Source organism: Haliotis rubra, unplaced genomic scaffold (assembly GCF_003918875.1).
Source record: "Haliotis rubra isolate DU_JTF1 unplaced genomic scaffold, ASM391887v1 Scf65, whole genome shotgun sequence".
NCBI classification, from domain to species: Eukaryota; Metazoa; Mollusca; class Gastropoda; order Lepetellida; family Haliotidae; genus Haliotis; species Haliotis rubra.
The window spans coordinates 1,974,844-1,990,181 of NW_025767357.1; the positions used below are offsets into that span (position 1 = coordinate 1,974,844).

The following is a 15,338-nucleotide window of genomic DNA, read 5'->3' on the forward strand; positions in this document are numbered from 1 at the left end:
CACACAGCAATATTCCAGCTATATGGCGGCGGCTTGTATATAAGTGAACGAATATGGTGCTTGCTCCTCAAAGGTTCTGTAAGCGTGGAGGCTGATGGTATTAAGTGTTTCACTACAACACTATCATTGTGACCACATTGTCCTTAAACATGTTGATGAGACGACTGATGCAAATGCAAAGGCTTCATTTAACAACATTAAGATGAATGATACTGAACAATGGGGCTATAGTTTTGTAATGGATGACATCAATTGCGTTGACAGTTTGTCTTCGTGTGATTCGTGAATTATCGCTAGCTGCGATTTGTCCCCTGGTCTCTCAATCTCGAAAGCAGAATTTATATGTCCATTTTTTGGTATTCATCGACCGGCACACATTTTCACTGGTTTTGTTTTCTTGATTGCTTCCGGTTTGGGATGATCCATCACACGGGATTTCGGAAGGGTCTTCGCCAATCTCCGGATCTGTCTCCGTATCACTTCCGGTCTGAGCTTCGGGCACGGCCCATGGCTGAAGCTCACCACTCCCAAGAAACACAAAAGCGGTGACGCCGACAACGTAGACGCCTGCGATGATGAAGAAAACAATCCTCCATTCCTCCAGGGTGTCCTATGTCACACAGATCAGGATACAACAAGGGTAAGGCGTGAACAACATAAATATAAATATACTTCGGCGTATTTTCATGATACAAACTGTGAGCTAAGTATGGGTGATGTTGTTTTGTAAACATGCTGCAGTTATTCCTGTCATTTAATGCAGTAAATTCACGGATTTTCAAATAAAAGTTATACTCAAGCCAATAATGGTTGTCACCCCACTCCCCACCCCAAGCCCACACACCCCTCTCCAATAAAAAAAATTGAAGGGGGTGACAACCATTATTGGCATGAGTATATATACAAAATAAACCTGATGTAAAAACAAATACGTGAGACGAGACTTACGTTTGGTGTCAGGTAAGCTGCAGCCATTGGTCCAAACATAGACATGAAGGATCCAATCACCATATAAGCTCCCGTGATGATGCCAGCATATCTGAAGTGAGTGAGTGAGTGAGTGAGTGAGTGAGAGTACAATCCAGTTATATGTTACATACCTAAAAAATAATAATTATCCTTGAAGGAGGAATTTTGCTATAAAATCAACTGTACCACTACATAGACTAACTACAGGGAATGGAGGTAGCAAATGTCCCTGACCTTGGAGCGATATCCAGGGGAGTGACCGACGAGGAGGACATGGAGGAAGACTGACAGAACATTGCGAGGAGGAAGAGGGCGACGGCTATTTCTCTCTGTTGTTCGTCGACCATGCCGATACCCACTGTGAAGACACCACAGACAAGGAAACCTGAAACACGCAGCAAACATACAGGTAAACACAGGTAAACGCAGGTAAACACAGGTAAACTCAGGTAAACACAGGTAAACACAGTCAGTTAGACAGAGGTAAGCACTGAGGTTTGTCATGGGAGTAAGTTTCGAAGCTGATACGGAAATGAGGTTTCATCTTAAGTACCTGTGGGGTCAATCCCAGAAAATCATGAAATTTACCCCACGTGAATATCCGGGCACTCCTCAGCATGACGTTAGAGGCGACAAAATGGTCAGACTCACATAATTGGTGTATGTTATCGTTTCTCATTTTGGTTCATCGCTGTTCTGATTATCTGATCAAGACTCGATTATTTACAGACGTCCGTAATATTGTTGGAACATATTTAAGTGTGGCATTCAACAACCATATATAATCAAATTTGAGTTTTACTCCAAAGTGAGTGAGTGAGTGAGTGTTATATGTTACATACCTAAAAAATAATAATTATCCTTGAAGGAGGAATTTTGCTATAAAATCAACTGTACCACTACATAGACTAACTACAGGGAATGGAGGTAGCAAATGTCCCTGACCTTGGAGCGATATCCAGGGGAGTGACCGACGAGGAGGACATGGAGGAAGACTGACAGAACATTGCGAGGAGGAAGAGGGCGACGGCTATTTCTCTCTGTTGTTCGTCGACCATGCCGATACCCACTGTGAAGACACCACAGACAAGGAAACCTGAAACACGCAGCTAAACATACAGGTAAACACAGGTAAACGCAGGTAAACACAGGTAAACTCAGGTAAACACAGGTAAACACAGTCAGTTAGACAGAGGTAAGCACTGAGGTTTGTCATGGGAGTAAGTTTCGAAGCTGATACGGAAATGAGGTTTCATCTTAAGTACCTGTGGGGTCAATCCCAGAAAATCATGAAATTTACCCCACGTGAATATCCGGGCACTCCTCAGCATGACGTTAGAGGCGACAAAATGGTCAGACTCACATAATTGGTGTATGTTATCGTTTCTCATTTTGGTTCATCGCTGTTCTGATTATCTGATCAAGACTCGATTATTTACAGACGTCCGTAATATTGTTGGAACATATTTAAGTGTGGCATTCAACAACCATATATAATCAAATTTGAGTTTTACTCCAAAGTGAGTGAGTGAGTGAGTTTTGTTTTACGCCGCTTTTAGCAATATTCCAGCAATATCACGGCGGGGGGACACCAGAAATGGATTTCACACATTGTGCCCATGTGGGGAATCGAACCCGGGTCCTCGGCGTGACGAGCGGACGCTTTAACCACTGGGCTACTCCACCGCCCCTTTTATGGTTTTAGCGTTAATGGTAGGGTATGGAATGACGGTTTCTGGTTACCTGAAGACTGGACTATTTTTCGGATCCATGTGACGCTGAGGGACGATTTCCTCAGTAGTAGATCTGACAGGTATCCCCACGCCATCACTCCGACGAATCTGGTGGCGAACGGAGCTGAGGAGATGATGGCGTTCTGCGGAGAATCAAACGTAGATCCATATATATATCTTAACCAATCCCTGTCATAACAATTGATTCGGTGCTTTGTGTGAAATGAATCATGGATGTTTAGAACACAAAATAAACGGACATACAATAGATAGAACATACCTGTTTTGGGAGGAATATTTTCCAAAAAACAAAAACAAAACAACGTTGATATTTTGATATAATATAATGTTCTGAAGTTCTAATTGTGACTTAAAACTTACAAACTTGGCACATATTATTCTTTACAGTGTTGGGATTTCATGCAAGGGATATCATGACAATAATGAGTTGGCTTAATCCCACCTGGTGTATACTTTCTTTTTTACGTCAGTTGATGCCCGTCTCAATTGTTTATAGGATTTCACAATAAATCCTCTTTGTGAAACATAAAGAAAACAAACCAGAACATTTTTAATCTGTGTTCGAGATGCACGTGGAATATGTGTTATGTTAGTGATCGTGAAGATCCGGGTTAGAATTGGTCTTCGGCAACACATGCTTGACGTAAAAGGCAACTAACGGGATCGGGTGGTCAGGCTCGCCTACTTGGTTGACACATGCCATCGTATCACAGTTGCATAAATCGATGCTAATACTGTTGATCACTGGGTTGTCTGGTCCAGACTCGATTATTTACAAACCGCCGCCATGTAGCTGGAATATTGCTGAGTGCGACGTTAAACAACAAACCAACAAAAACAATATGTAGTGCAAGGCGTGGTACAATTTCGTAAGGGTACTTAGCGAATATACAAAATGTTTCAGTCCATTATTGAAATGCAGGAGTTAGTACGGTACCCCTAAACATCCGCACGTAAAGTATACACAAGCACATTCAGTACTGGAACGGAACGTAAGGGGCTATGAACCGAGAAGTAAGCAAATAACATTCTTGTTACATGGGTTGTGTAGACATCTAGCGACGATACCATAACACTGCAACACACTCACGGGCGAACCATTGCTATCATGTGTACTATCAATGTGTTAGGTTGGGCCTAGATTTCTAAAAAAATACCATGAAGGAGATACTGACTGACTGACTGACTGAGTTTGGTTTTACGCCGCTTTTAGCAATATTCCAGCAACATCACGGCGGGGGACACCAGAAATGGACTTCACACATTGTACCCATGTGGGGATTCGAACCCGGGTCTTCGGCCTGACGAGCCAACGCCTTAACCATTAGGCTACCCCACCGTCCCCCATGAAGGAGATACAGTTGTGTCAACAGACTGGTGATGATGAAATATTGCTGCACGAAGACCATATCTCTTGGACGATGTACGACCATGGTAACTAAATGTCAGTATATTTACACTGTCTTTGGGTCAAGGCATGGTGATGCTCAGCAGGTTTCCTATGGGGGCTAGTCTATGGGAGAGTGTGGGCTCGTACCTGTTCGATGGAGTAGTGGAGGACGTCACTCATGTACTTAGGGAGGTAGGCGAAGAAGATGCTCGAGCACCACATGTGACAGGTTTGGACGATGATGAACGCCCACACCGGCCCAGACAGGAACATGTGCAGGAACGGCGGCCGGGACGACTGGAAGAAAAGACGTTGTTCAGCTCGCTTAAAATGACATGGTGAAGAATTCAGATGACCATTCTACATGCCCTAACCGCTGTATGGCCTTCCGAACTGTTTGTATGAAACGTATATTTATCGACTTTAATTCTGTATTTTGTCTGTACGTTGAACAGAACTCGAGTATTGGTGCCTTATTTAAAATGTCGGACAAAGTTTCACGAGTCAATCTGCGGATGTCAGTAACACACTTGGTGTTGTAGGTACGTTTTTACTGTAGATACCTGTATGTATCGTACACCTTGGTGACTAGACCCGTGAAGATCCGGGTTAGAACTGGGTGAGTGAGTGAGTGAGGGAGAGAGAAAGAAAAGCAACAGGCTTCACACTTTGTACCCATGTGGGGAGACCTGTGAAGACCCTGGTTAGAATTGGTCTTCAGTAACCCATTCTTGTAGTAAGAGGCGACCAACGGGATCGGGTGGTCAGGCTCGCTGACTTGGTTGACACATGTCCTCGTATCCCAATTGCCTAGATCGATGCTCATGATGTTGATCATGGATATGTGGTCCAGATTCTATTAATTACAGACTGTCGCCATATAGCTGGAATATTGCTGAGTGCGGCGTAAAACAACCAACCAACCTTGGTGACGGTCTCACCTTAATGCAATATCTTCTGTATGCATATGCCTGTTGCACTTTATTCTGCTGTAGGCAGAGTTGCCTTATTCAGACGGTAATAGATCGTATAACACCGTCTGAAGACACTGGAGAGAGGGTCGGGTAGCTGGTAGGGGGCAGAGTTGGTGGAAGAAGTGGACGTGGGAGACTGAGCATTGGATTAAGAGTGGCGGAATTAGGGCAGGAAGGAGAGTGAGGGGACTATTTCGTCGCCTGAAAACCAGAGTCTTCTATGTTCACTTAGTAAATTGAGTTAGGAAGCTCAGGATATGTTTTAATGCAAATTCTATCGCCATGCATTATTTCACGCTAATATATAGAATTAGAAAGTGGTTATACATCGTTTTATGTCCATAAAATAACACAAATTGTTAGTTCCAGAGTATTCTAAGTGGTTATTGGACCAATCAGCGGTTGGGGAGCTTATATAGGAATACGGGGGACGAAGAGGTTCCACTCTCAATAGCACGTCGCGACAAGCTGAATGTAGAGACTACAAGAGTGATCAATGTGCTCAGATCACCTGGTGTCCTGACGGGCGTTTCCAGTCAGACATACTGACTCGGATATTGCTTATCCCCATACCTCCTGTTGGTCATCTTTCTTCATAGTGTGCTTGGCGATGTACTGGGCCTCCTCCTGGCTGATCCACGGGTGCGTCTCGGGGGTGTCGTGGATACACAGGAACCACACCACACACCAGATGGCGCTCAGCCCACCTGCAGGGGGGATCCAGGTTGTTTACAACATATAGTCTTACGACGAGCCACACATGAGAGCAAAACTAATAATATGCCGTCCTGGTACGTTCCTTTTGCATCTCAATCAAAGGAATGGTTTCGAAAATACAAACATACAAGTCGTAAAGTAACATCACCAAAGACAACATATCTGGACGTGTATTTAATAACATAAATCACCAATATATGACAATTACTTAAAGAAAAGGTTGTGTAGATCGATATTCATGAAGTCAGTCACAGGATTGTCTGGTCCAGACTCCATTTTAGAGACAGCTGTGAGATAGCTTGAATATTGCTGAGGGCGGCGTCATTCATGCAACAAACAAACAAAACAAAACAAACAAACAAACAAACACACAAACAAACAAACACACACAAACAAACAAACAAACAAACAAACAAACAAAAACACACACACACACACAAAACAAACAAACACAAACAAACAAACAAACAGTCTAGTTCACTGCTTGTCCCTTACCAAATACATAAAAGACGTAGGGCCAGCCGTTGTCGTGGGGGATGGTGCAGATGAAGCCGGAGAGGAGAGACGCGGCGAGGCTGCCCACGTTGATACCTGCGGATGTGGATGTATGAAGAAGAGTCAGTGGGGAGGCTCGTAAGAGGGTGGGTATCACTTTGGTTTGATCAATGCAGAACTGGCATGATATATACACACAAAACACATGTTGCTGTTTATGTAGTCGATCTACTGTAGAAATACATCCAGTTGTAAATACTGTTAATAACAGTGTATGAAATAAGCCAAAAGTCCAGCCTGACATCTGGGCTGGTAACTTCAAAATGTTACCAGCCCAAAATGGATTTAACCAGACCAAATATGGAGAATTTACACAGATGTATGGAACATCGAAACATTTTTGACAGACCATCAAGCTGTAAATTTAGACCGTCCGTCAGGAATGTAGACCGTCTCAGGCGGTCGGACGGGCCTTATTTCATACACTGTTAATAATATTTTGATTTCAGCTACCGAGATATTCTTTTAACTCTGTCAGAAACTACTCATATTACTACTGATATTGCGGCAACAACTTTATTACCTTAACTACTGTGATGACTTCTTCGTTTACGCCTACGTCTACGCCTACGACCTGCTGACGCCTGTTGCTAAGACTACCAGCCCACACATTTAGTGCATCACTGAGTGCAGCGTTATACAACAAAACACGACCGCCGTTCCTTTAAAACAGTCACTGACGCTATTTTCTGTTTTAACGCCTTTCGGTAATTTGCTCCCACTTAACAAAGGATGTGCATATCAAGGTTGCTGGCACCCCGTGATGCCAACAAGTCATGTTGCTATGGTAACTACAACAGCATCTCAGTTTACGTACCCGTGTACGTGCTGGAGACGAGCTGGACCCGCTCCGGCCCGGGGGCCCAGTGTGACCACAGCTCCAGGGATGCGGGGAAGATGGTGCCCTACAGTCAGACAACAGTGAGTGAGTGAGTGAGTGAGTGAGTGAGTGAGTGAGTGAGTGAGTGAGTGAGTGAGTGAGTGAGTGAGTGAGTGAGTGAGTGAGTGAGTGAGTGAGTGAGTGAGTGAGTGAGTGAGTGAGTGAGTGAGTGAGTTTTACGCCGCACTCAGCAATATTCTAGCTATATGGCGGCGGTCTGTAAATAATCGAGTCTGGACCAGACAACCCAGTGATCAATAGCATAAGCATCGATCTACACAATTGGGAATCGATGACATGACTGTGTCAACCAAGTCAGCGAGCCTGACCGCCTGATCCCGTTAATCGCCTTTTAAGACAAGCATGGGCTACTGAAGATCAATTCTAATCCGGATCTTCACGGGTGAGTGAGAGAGAGAAATAGGTTAGATATTGCATTTCTATATTACCTCTTTGCGATGTTAAATGAAATCGTAAGCGTTTGGGAGCAGTATGACTCCATACGCCGTCAACTGATACGCCGTCAACTGATTAAAATACTGTTCAAACCGGCGTTTTACGTACTGACTGAAGTGTACGTCATTTGGCACACACATGGCAAAATCACCTAAAGTACCATGATTCTCTGTACAAAGCTGTGATCATGGGTTCGAATCCCGGTCCGCACTGAAAATGTTTCTTGGTTTGCAGGCACCAAAGGTTTAATGTCGCAATTGTCTAGGACCTACATCGCTTTGGTCTTCCTATTTTCAATGAGTCAATGCATCAAACCCAGTATGTTACGTAAGGGATACGATTTCTACTACGTTTTACTTTAGCGTGTGTGTGAGAAGCATTGACGCTTTTCTTCATTGCATGAACGCAAGGTACTTACTGAGAAGAACCCCAGGAAAACTCTCAGACCGATGAGAAAGTTAACGTGTGAGCGGGCGCCAAGCGGTGTCAGTAACGTGGCAACTGCAGACGCAGCCACGCTGACGCCGACGACTATCTTTGCTCCAAACCGCCGGGCGACGAAACCGCTGATGGCCGGGGCGACGAAGCTGCTGTAGAAGGCTGCAGAGAGGATGATGCCTTGGGTCTCGCTATCCCAGTCGAACTCCCCGCGGGGCATCTGCGGGATGGATGAGTGAGTGAATATAGTTTTACACCGCTTTTAGCAATGTTCCAGCTTTTTCACGGCGGGGCTTCAGACAGTGTATGTACCCATGTGGGGAATCGAACCCAGGCGAGCCAACGCTTTGACCACTAGACTACCCTACCGCCCTTGGAGATGATGAAAAATAATCAATGCTGTGCCCAGTACTACTTCTTCCAGTGAAATTACTGCTATTAATACTACCGTTACTTCCTTCTATCGTTGCTGCTTTTATTAAAGCATTGTTTCTTCCACCACCCTTTCATTGCTTCTGTCCACTGCAATATGGTTGATTTCGCTCCATACCATCATTGCTTCTGCTACTACCCAATCACTGCTTCTGCCACCCCTCCCCAATAACTGCTTCTGGTAACCCTCCCCCAATCATTGCTTCTCCTAACCCTCCCCCAATCACTGCTTCTCCTACCCTCCCCCAATCATTGCTTCTCCTAACCCTCCCCATCACTGCTTCTCCTACCCTCCCCAATCACTGCTTCTCCTACCCTCCCCAATCATTGCTTCTCCTACCCTCCCCAATCATTGCTTCTCCTACCCTCCCCAATCACTGCTTCTCCTACTCCTCCCCATCACTGCTTCTCCTACCCCTCTCCCAGTCACTGCTTCTCCTACCCTCCCCAATAACTGCTTCTGCTACCCTCCCCAATCACATCTGCTGCTACTCCCTCCCAATCACTGCTTCTCCTACCCTCCCCAGTCACTGCTTCTCCTACCCTCCCAATAACTGCTTCTGCTACCCCTCCCCCAATCACATCTGCTGCTACCCTCCCCAATCACTGCTTCTCCTACCCTCCCCAGTCACTGCTTCTCCTACCCTCCCGATAACTGCTTCTGCTACCCTCCCCAATCATATCTGCTGCTACCTCTCCCAATCACTGCTTCTCCTACCCTCCCCCAGTCACTGCTTCTCCTACCCTCCCTCAGTCACTGCTTCTCCTACCCTCCCTCAGTCACTGATCTCCTACCCTCCCCAGTCACTGCTTCTCCTCCTGCCCTCCCCAATCACTGCTTCTCCTACCCTCCCCAGTCACTGCTTCTCCTACCCTCCCTCAGTCACTGATCTCCTACCCTCCCCAATCACATCTGCAGCTACCCCTCCCCAATCACTGCCTGCTACCCCTCCCCAGTCACATCTGCTACCCTCCCCAGTCACATCTGCTGTTACCCCTCCCAGTCACATCTGCTGCTACCCCTCCCCAGTCACATCTGCTGCTACCCCTCCCCCAGTCACATCTGGAGCTACCCCCTCCCAGTCACATCTGCTGTTACCCCTCCCCAGTCACATCTGCTGCTACCCCTACCAAGTCACTGCTTCTCCTACCCCTCCTCCAATCACAGCTGCTGCTACAACCCCATCACAGCTGCTGCCACTACATCTACCACCTGCTTTACTACTCATCCAACTACTACAACTACATCCGTTGATACCTTGATGCATGCTCACAATATCAACCACTGGATTGTATTGTCCAGGTATCATTGTCTCCGTACTGCCGTCATATAACTGGCATTGGTCTTTGCAGGCTGAGTGCGGCGTTAAACAACAAACACACTTGAAAGTTCTTTTACCGATACGTCAAATTACCAATCCGTCTACCAATACTTCCTCCTTAAACAACGACATTGTTTTTCAACTGGTATGACTCCAATTGTGTGCGTGTTGATATATCTCACAGAAGGTGCTAAATCAGGCTTACAAATATCGTGTCCGGGGGCATTTTATATTTATAGATTCAGCTTGAAATATCTTTTACTGTTCCTGTCATCGTGACTTTCCGGTTCCTGTCCGTATCTACCAGCACCAGTCATACTTACGAATAACGTTTCATTAAAGGTGAGAGCGAGGGAGAGGTTTCCGTCCAGGCTCCAGTTGCCAGACCCCCCGCGCCTCCCCCCGGTCATGCACACCAGGGCCATTGACATACAGTTCCTAAGCAGAATGATGAAGACCACGCCCATGCTGGTCACTATGGCTGTGAACCAACGCCACGACGTTAGCTTTTGCAGGAACGACGGTACGTCAACGGCAGCATCGACGTTATCGGCCTCCTCCCCATCCTTCTTCAGCTTCAGAGGTTCATCTTTTGTGTCTGTGGAAAATAGTGAGTTAGGTTGCCCGTTCTGTGATCATTTTGAGATAGCCCTGATTTTAAGGCTTTGTGTTTAGAGGATATTTCAAACATATTAAAATGGGAAAATATGAGTAGGTAGGGGTCAAGTCATATATCCATTGAGAGATACCGGATGAAACACAACATAATGTCCCAGATTGCAGCTGCTTAGACACAACTGTGAGTTGCCAATACACTGCTGTGAGTTGCTAGGATACTGCTGTGAGTTGCCAATACACTGCTGTGAGTTGCTGAGACACTACTGGGAGTTGCAAAGACACGCAGAGAGCTGCTGAGAACTGATGAGTGCTGACGAGAGAGGCTGAGAACGTCAGTGAGACTGACTGTGTCGTATCTCTCTCACATGACCTAACTAATAAACGAAATAAACGAGATTCAGCAATTTTCCAGCTATATGGCGGCGGTCAGTTAATAATCGAGTCTGTACCAGACAATCCAATGATCAATATCATGTGCATCGTTCTACGCAACTGGGATTGTATTTATTGATTATTTTAAGGGTGTGACAAAATACCACTCAGACAGTATGTGCTATATCAATGTCTCGAACAACACTATTACTCCCACGCAATGCCTAACCCTGAAAAATCAAGTGAAGTGCCTTGGCAGTAACTTACTGTCAGGTTTGATAGAGGAATACGTTACATGTATGTGTATGTTATGTAAAATCATCAGATGGTGGGTGTAGCCTAGTGGTTAAAGAGTTCGTTCTATATGCGAAGACCTGGGTTCGATTCCCTACATGGGTACATTGAGGTTGCATGTGGTGTACAAGGGGTTGTCAAAATATCTTTCCCCCCCCCCCAAAAAAAAATAAGAAAATAAATAAAATAAAAATAAAAAAAAAATTACACTTTGGAGTAACATTTAACTAAAATACATATATTGAAATGGATAATTTGTTTTCGTTTTAAACTCGTCTTTCCAAAAGTACAACGGTGAATATTTAGGAGATTAAGCTACGATTTGGATCTGGTCTTACACATTTACTTACACGCTGGAACGAGTTTAGACGTTAGGTAATGTCCAATTTGTAGATAAGGACAAACTTAAAGGGTGAACTATTTCTTTATTCCGGTGATGCGACGTTTCGATACAGATCCTTGTTTCGTTACAGGGGTGGAAATAACCCATTGCCCGACGCCCGAGTGCAGTGTTTTTTTCTGTCGGGCAAGCAAATTTGTATTCACACTGTACCGGTGTCCAGTTGACTTTCCAATATTAATTATGTTGTTTATTTAAAAAATCAACAATAAAACGGCCGGTATAGTGGAAAACTTATCAGGGCAAGTGATTTTACATGTGCCACTGTACCGGAGTACACTAGCAATTATAAAGTTATTTCCACCCCTGGTCGTTGTCACGCAGGTATATGTACAACGATGCAAGAATCTCTATCGAAACGTCACATCACCTGAATAAAGAAATTGTTCATCCATAAAGTTTATCCTAATCTGACTCTCCAACTTCTAAAAATGCCACTCAAAAAAGTCGTCAAATTTTGAAACAAGAGAAAATTTGTTACGTATCAACATGTGCTATATACAATGAACACCTGAGACATCTCCCCAGAGTATATCACCAGGTGTCTTCTCCGATAATAAAATCAAAATCGATAAATCGATGTACGTACCTCAATATATCACGAAAATACATGCCTTGAAAATACAATAACATCCTAGTAAATCTATAAATATGTAAGTGTATCATGGAGTAAATTATATATGTTGCATGGTGTAGATCTGGATTAGAATTGCTTGTCGCTGAGAGGCGACTAACGGGATCGGTTGGTCAGGCTCGCTGGCTTGGTTGACAGATGTCATCGTATCCCAATTGCGCAGGTCGATGTTCATGCTGTCGATCACTGGATTGTCGGGTCCAGACTCGATTATTTACAGATCGCCGCCATATAGCTGGAATATTGCCGAGTGCGGCGGAAAACTCACTCACTCACACACTCACTCACTCACTGAACCTGCATAACGTATAAATATGATATACTGCACAAACAGTGTACTCACCAAGATTCCTTGCCTTCACAAGCGCCACGGGGTCCGTCTTACTAGGGTTGATGAAGTCACTGGGGCTTATCAGGGATATCGAATGCTTCGGCATCTCTTATTAATTGTCTGCCAACAAGCGTCAAAGACTATCAGTTTAGAGAAATACTGAAATAAGTCTTCTTGGAGTTAATACAACTGATTTTTAAAAACCAGTTCTACTGAATTCAATTCGCTTAAACCCAAAACGAATTAATATTTGCAACGTATATTCCAGTCGTGTGGTTTGGACTCTGATTCACCGCAAACCAATGCATTCTTGCGGTCGAAAGATTGTTTATATATCAATATTTACTTTTTATCTCGACAACAAAGGCTGTTTGTCTGCGGGGGGCCCAGCATCTGTCAGTCAGAAGGAAGCGATGTATATATCAGCGTGTACTTTAAGCGGTAATAGTCATTGGAGAAGGGACATGCTTCCTATTAAAACAAACGGATTATATCGCATATGTGCTCTTTGATAATCAGTTATGAATCATATCAATTATGATTAATGATGATATTTCCTGGTTTTATCACGAAATTTGCTATTTCTAAAGCGCATTTAATATTTTAACGACTGAACTTTAAATCAAAGGGTATTGTTAAAGTTTTAATATCATATAATTAGATTTGCTATTCTTTCAACTGCATCTGGAGCACAGGTAGGCTCAGACCATTTCCTTGTTGTCGGGGGCTGCATGCGTGTCTTATGATAATAGACGCTATACGCTATGACCCGGGTTAGATGCACTTTACTATTAACTTCGTGCTATATTTTAGTTAAGGCTGAGAGAATGAAAACTAAAGGGTTTCATATCTATCATCACATGTTCCATCTGCAAGGTACGCCTTTGAACAAGTTTCAGGGTGTTCGGTGAATTTTCTGACTTCAGATGACCTGTTGGGGTCACTGCAATAGTAATAATCCACCAGGGCCCCGTTCCTCTAAGCGATCGTCGCACTAAGATGATCGTAACTCCCATACTTTAACATAGACTTACGATAGTCGTAGCGCTACGATCGCTTTGAGGAACGGGCCCCAGTATTGTTCAATTGGTGTCTTTATTTGTTTTATTTAATGGAATCATGCCTCAAAGCGATCGTAGTGGCACGACAGTCGTAAGTCTATCTTAAAGTATCGGAGTTACGATCAACTTAGCGCTACGATCGCTTTGAGGAACGGGGCCCAGGACCTAGATTTTCGAAGCTCTCTTAGCGCTAAGATAGTCGTAAGTGCCATACATTAACATTAACTTACGACTATCTTAGCGCTAAGAGAGCTTCGAAAATCTAGGCCCAGGGCGTTAGTGAGACTGTGTGTGTAACGTACAGGACCCCGTTCCCAAAGAGGATCGTAGCGCTAAGGTGATCGTAATTCCCATTATTTTACATAGACTTATGACTATCGTAGCACTACGATCGCTTTGAGGAACGGGGCCCTGGTCCCCTCCTTTGGTGCGTTCCTGTGTGAGCTACCTGTAATCAGCTTACGTAGGTAAGAATCGATGGCATGTGGCCGCGCAGTGCTAGTGTACTCCAGGATCTATCACCAGTACAGGTGCTTTATCCCAGATCGTGACGTCATTGTAGTACTTAGTGATGCGATGGTGTTCCAGGGATATATAGGTATATGTAATGATATCGGAGTATAAGTATCTGAGAACCTTCATTGACTCTAGCTATAGGCTGAACTGGAACTCTAACACTAAAGCCCTATACATAAAGTGTCAACAACGTCTTCATCTCATGCGTAAACTGAGATCTTTTAATGTTAACCCATCTGTGATGTCATCTTTTTATGTTGCATTTATTCAGAGTATTTTAACATTTTCCTTCCATTGTTGGTACGGGTCTCTCTCAGTTCATCTCAATTAAAATAGACACAATTGTTAACACTGCAAGTAAAATCGCTGGCGTCAGATTTGAATGTTTATCATCAATATATGAACGGCAAATCGTGAATCAAGCTGTCAAAATCATATCTGACCGCACTCAATGCTTAAATGATAATCAGTTATGAATCATATCAATTATGATTAATGATGATATTTCCTGGTTTTATCACGAAATTTGCTATTTCTAAAGCGCATTTAATATTTTAACGACTGAACTTTAAATCAAAGGGTATTGTTAAAAGTTTTAATATCATATAATTAGATTTGCTATTCTTTTCAACTGCATCTGGAGCACAGGTAGGCTCAGACCATTTCCTTGTTGTCGGGGGCTGCATGCGTGTCTTATGATAATAGACGCTATACGCTATGACCAGGTTAGATGCACTTTTACCATTAACTTCGTGCTATATTTTAGTTAAAAGGCTGAGAGAATGAAAACTAAAGGGTTTCATATCTATCATCACATGTTCCATCTGCAAGGTACGCCTTTGAACAAGTTTCAGGGTGTTCGGTGAATTTTTCTGACTTCAGATGACCTGTTGGGGTCACTGCAACAGAAATAATCCGCCAGGGGCCCCGTTCCTCTAAGCGATCGTCGCTTTAACATGATCGTAACTCCCCATGCTTTAACATAGACTTACGACAGTCGTAGCGCTACGATCGCTTTGGGGAACGGGCCCTGATATTGTTCAATTGGTGTCTTTATTTGTTTTATTTAATGGAATCATGCCTCAAAGCGATCGTAGTGGCACGACAGTCGTAAGTCTATCTTAAAGTATCGGAGTTACGATCAACTTAGCGCTACGATCGCTTTGAGGAACGGGGCTCAGGACCTAGATTTTCGAAGCCTCTTAGCGCTAAGATAGTCCAGTGC

At 43.9% G+C, this 15,338-nt stretch overlaps 1 protein-coding gene across 1 annotated transcript; it reads right to left on the reverse strand.

Moving 5' to 3' along the window:
• Positions 1–1,166: 1,166 nt before the first annotated feature.
• Positions 1,167–12,642, reverse strand: LOC124257129 (probable small intestine urate exporter). The gene is made up of 10 exons (XM_046691119.1): positions 12,549–12,642; positions 10,211–10,485; positions 8,114–8,353; positions 7,177–7,264; positions 6,300–6,395; positions 5,661–5,794; positions 4,261–4,410; positions 2,713–2,845; positions 1,883–2,065; positions 1,167–1,354 (listed from the first exon to the last, which is right to left on the reverse strand). The coding sequence occupies exons 1-10, from the start codon at positions 12,640–12,642 to the stop codon at positions 1,167–1,169; spliced, it is 1,581 nt and encodes a 526-aa protein (XP_046547075.1).
• Between the last annotated feature and the right edge of the window lie 2,696 nt (positions 12,643–15,338).

Excerpts from the sequence above, each read along its gene's own strand:
- LOC124257129 (XM_046691119.1), bottom strand. The coding sequence starts at position 12,642 with ATGCCGAAGCATTCGATATCCCTGATAAGCCCCAGTGACTTCATCAAC. Across the intron at positions 5,795-6,299 it reads CTACGTCTTTTATGTATTTG|GTGGGCTGAGCGCCATCTGG; the intron begins GTAAGGGACAAG and ends TCCCCCCTGCAG. Across the intron at positions 4,411-5,660 it reads AGAAAGATGACCAACAGGAG|TCGTCCCGGCCGCCGTTCCT; the intron begins GTATGGGGATAA and ends CTTTTCTTCCAG.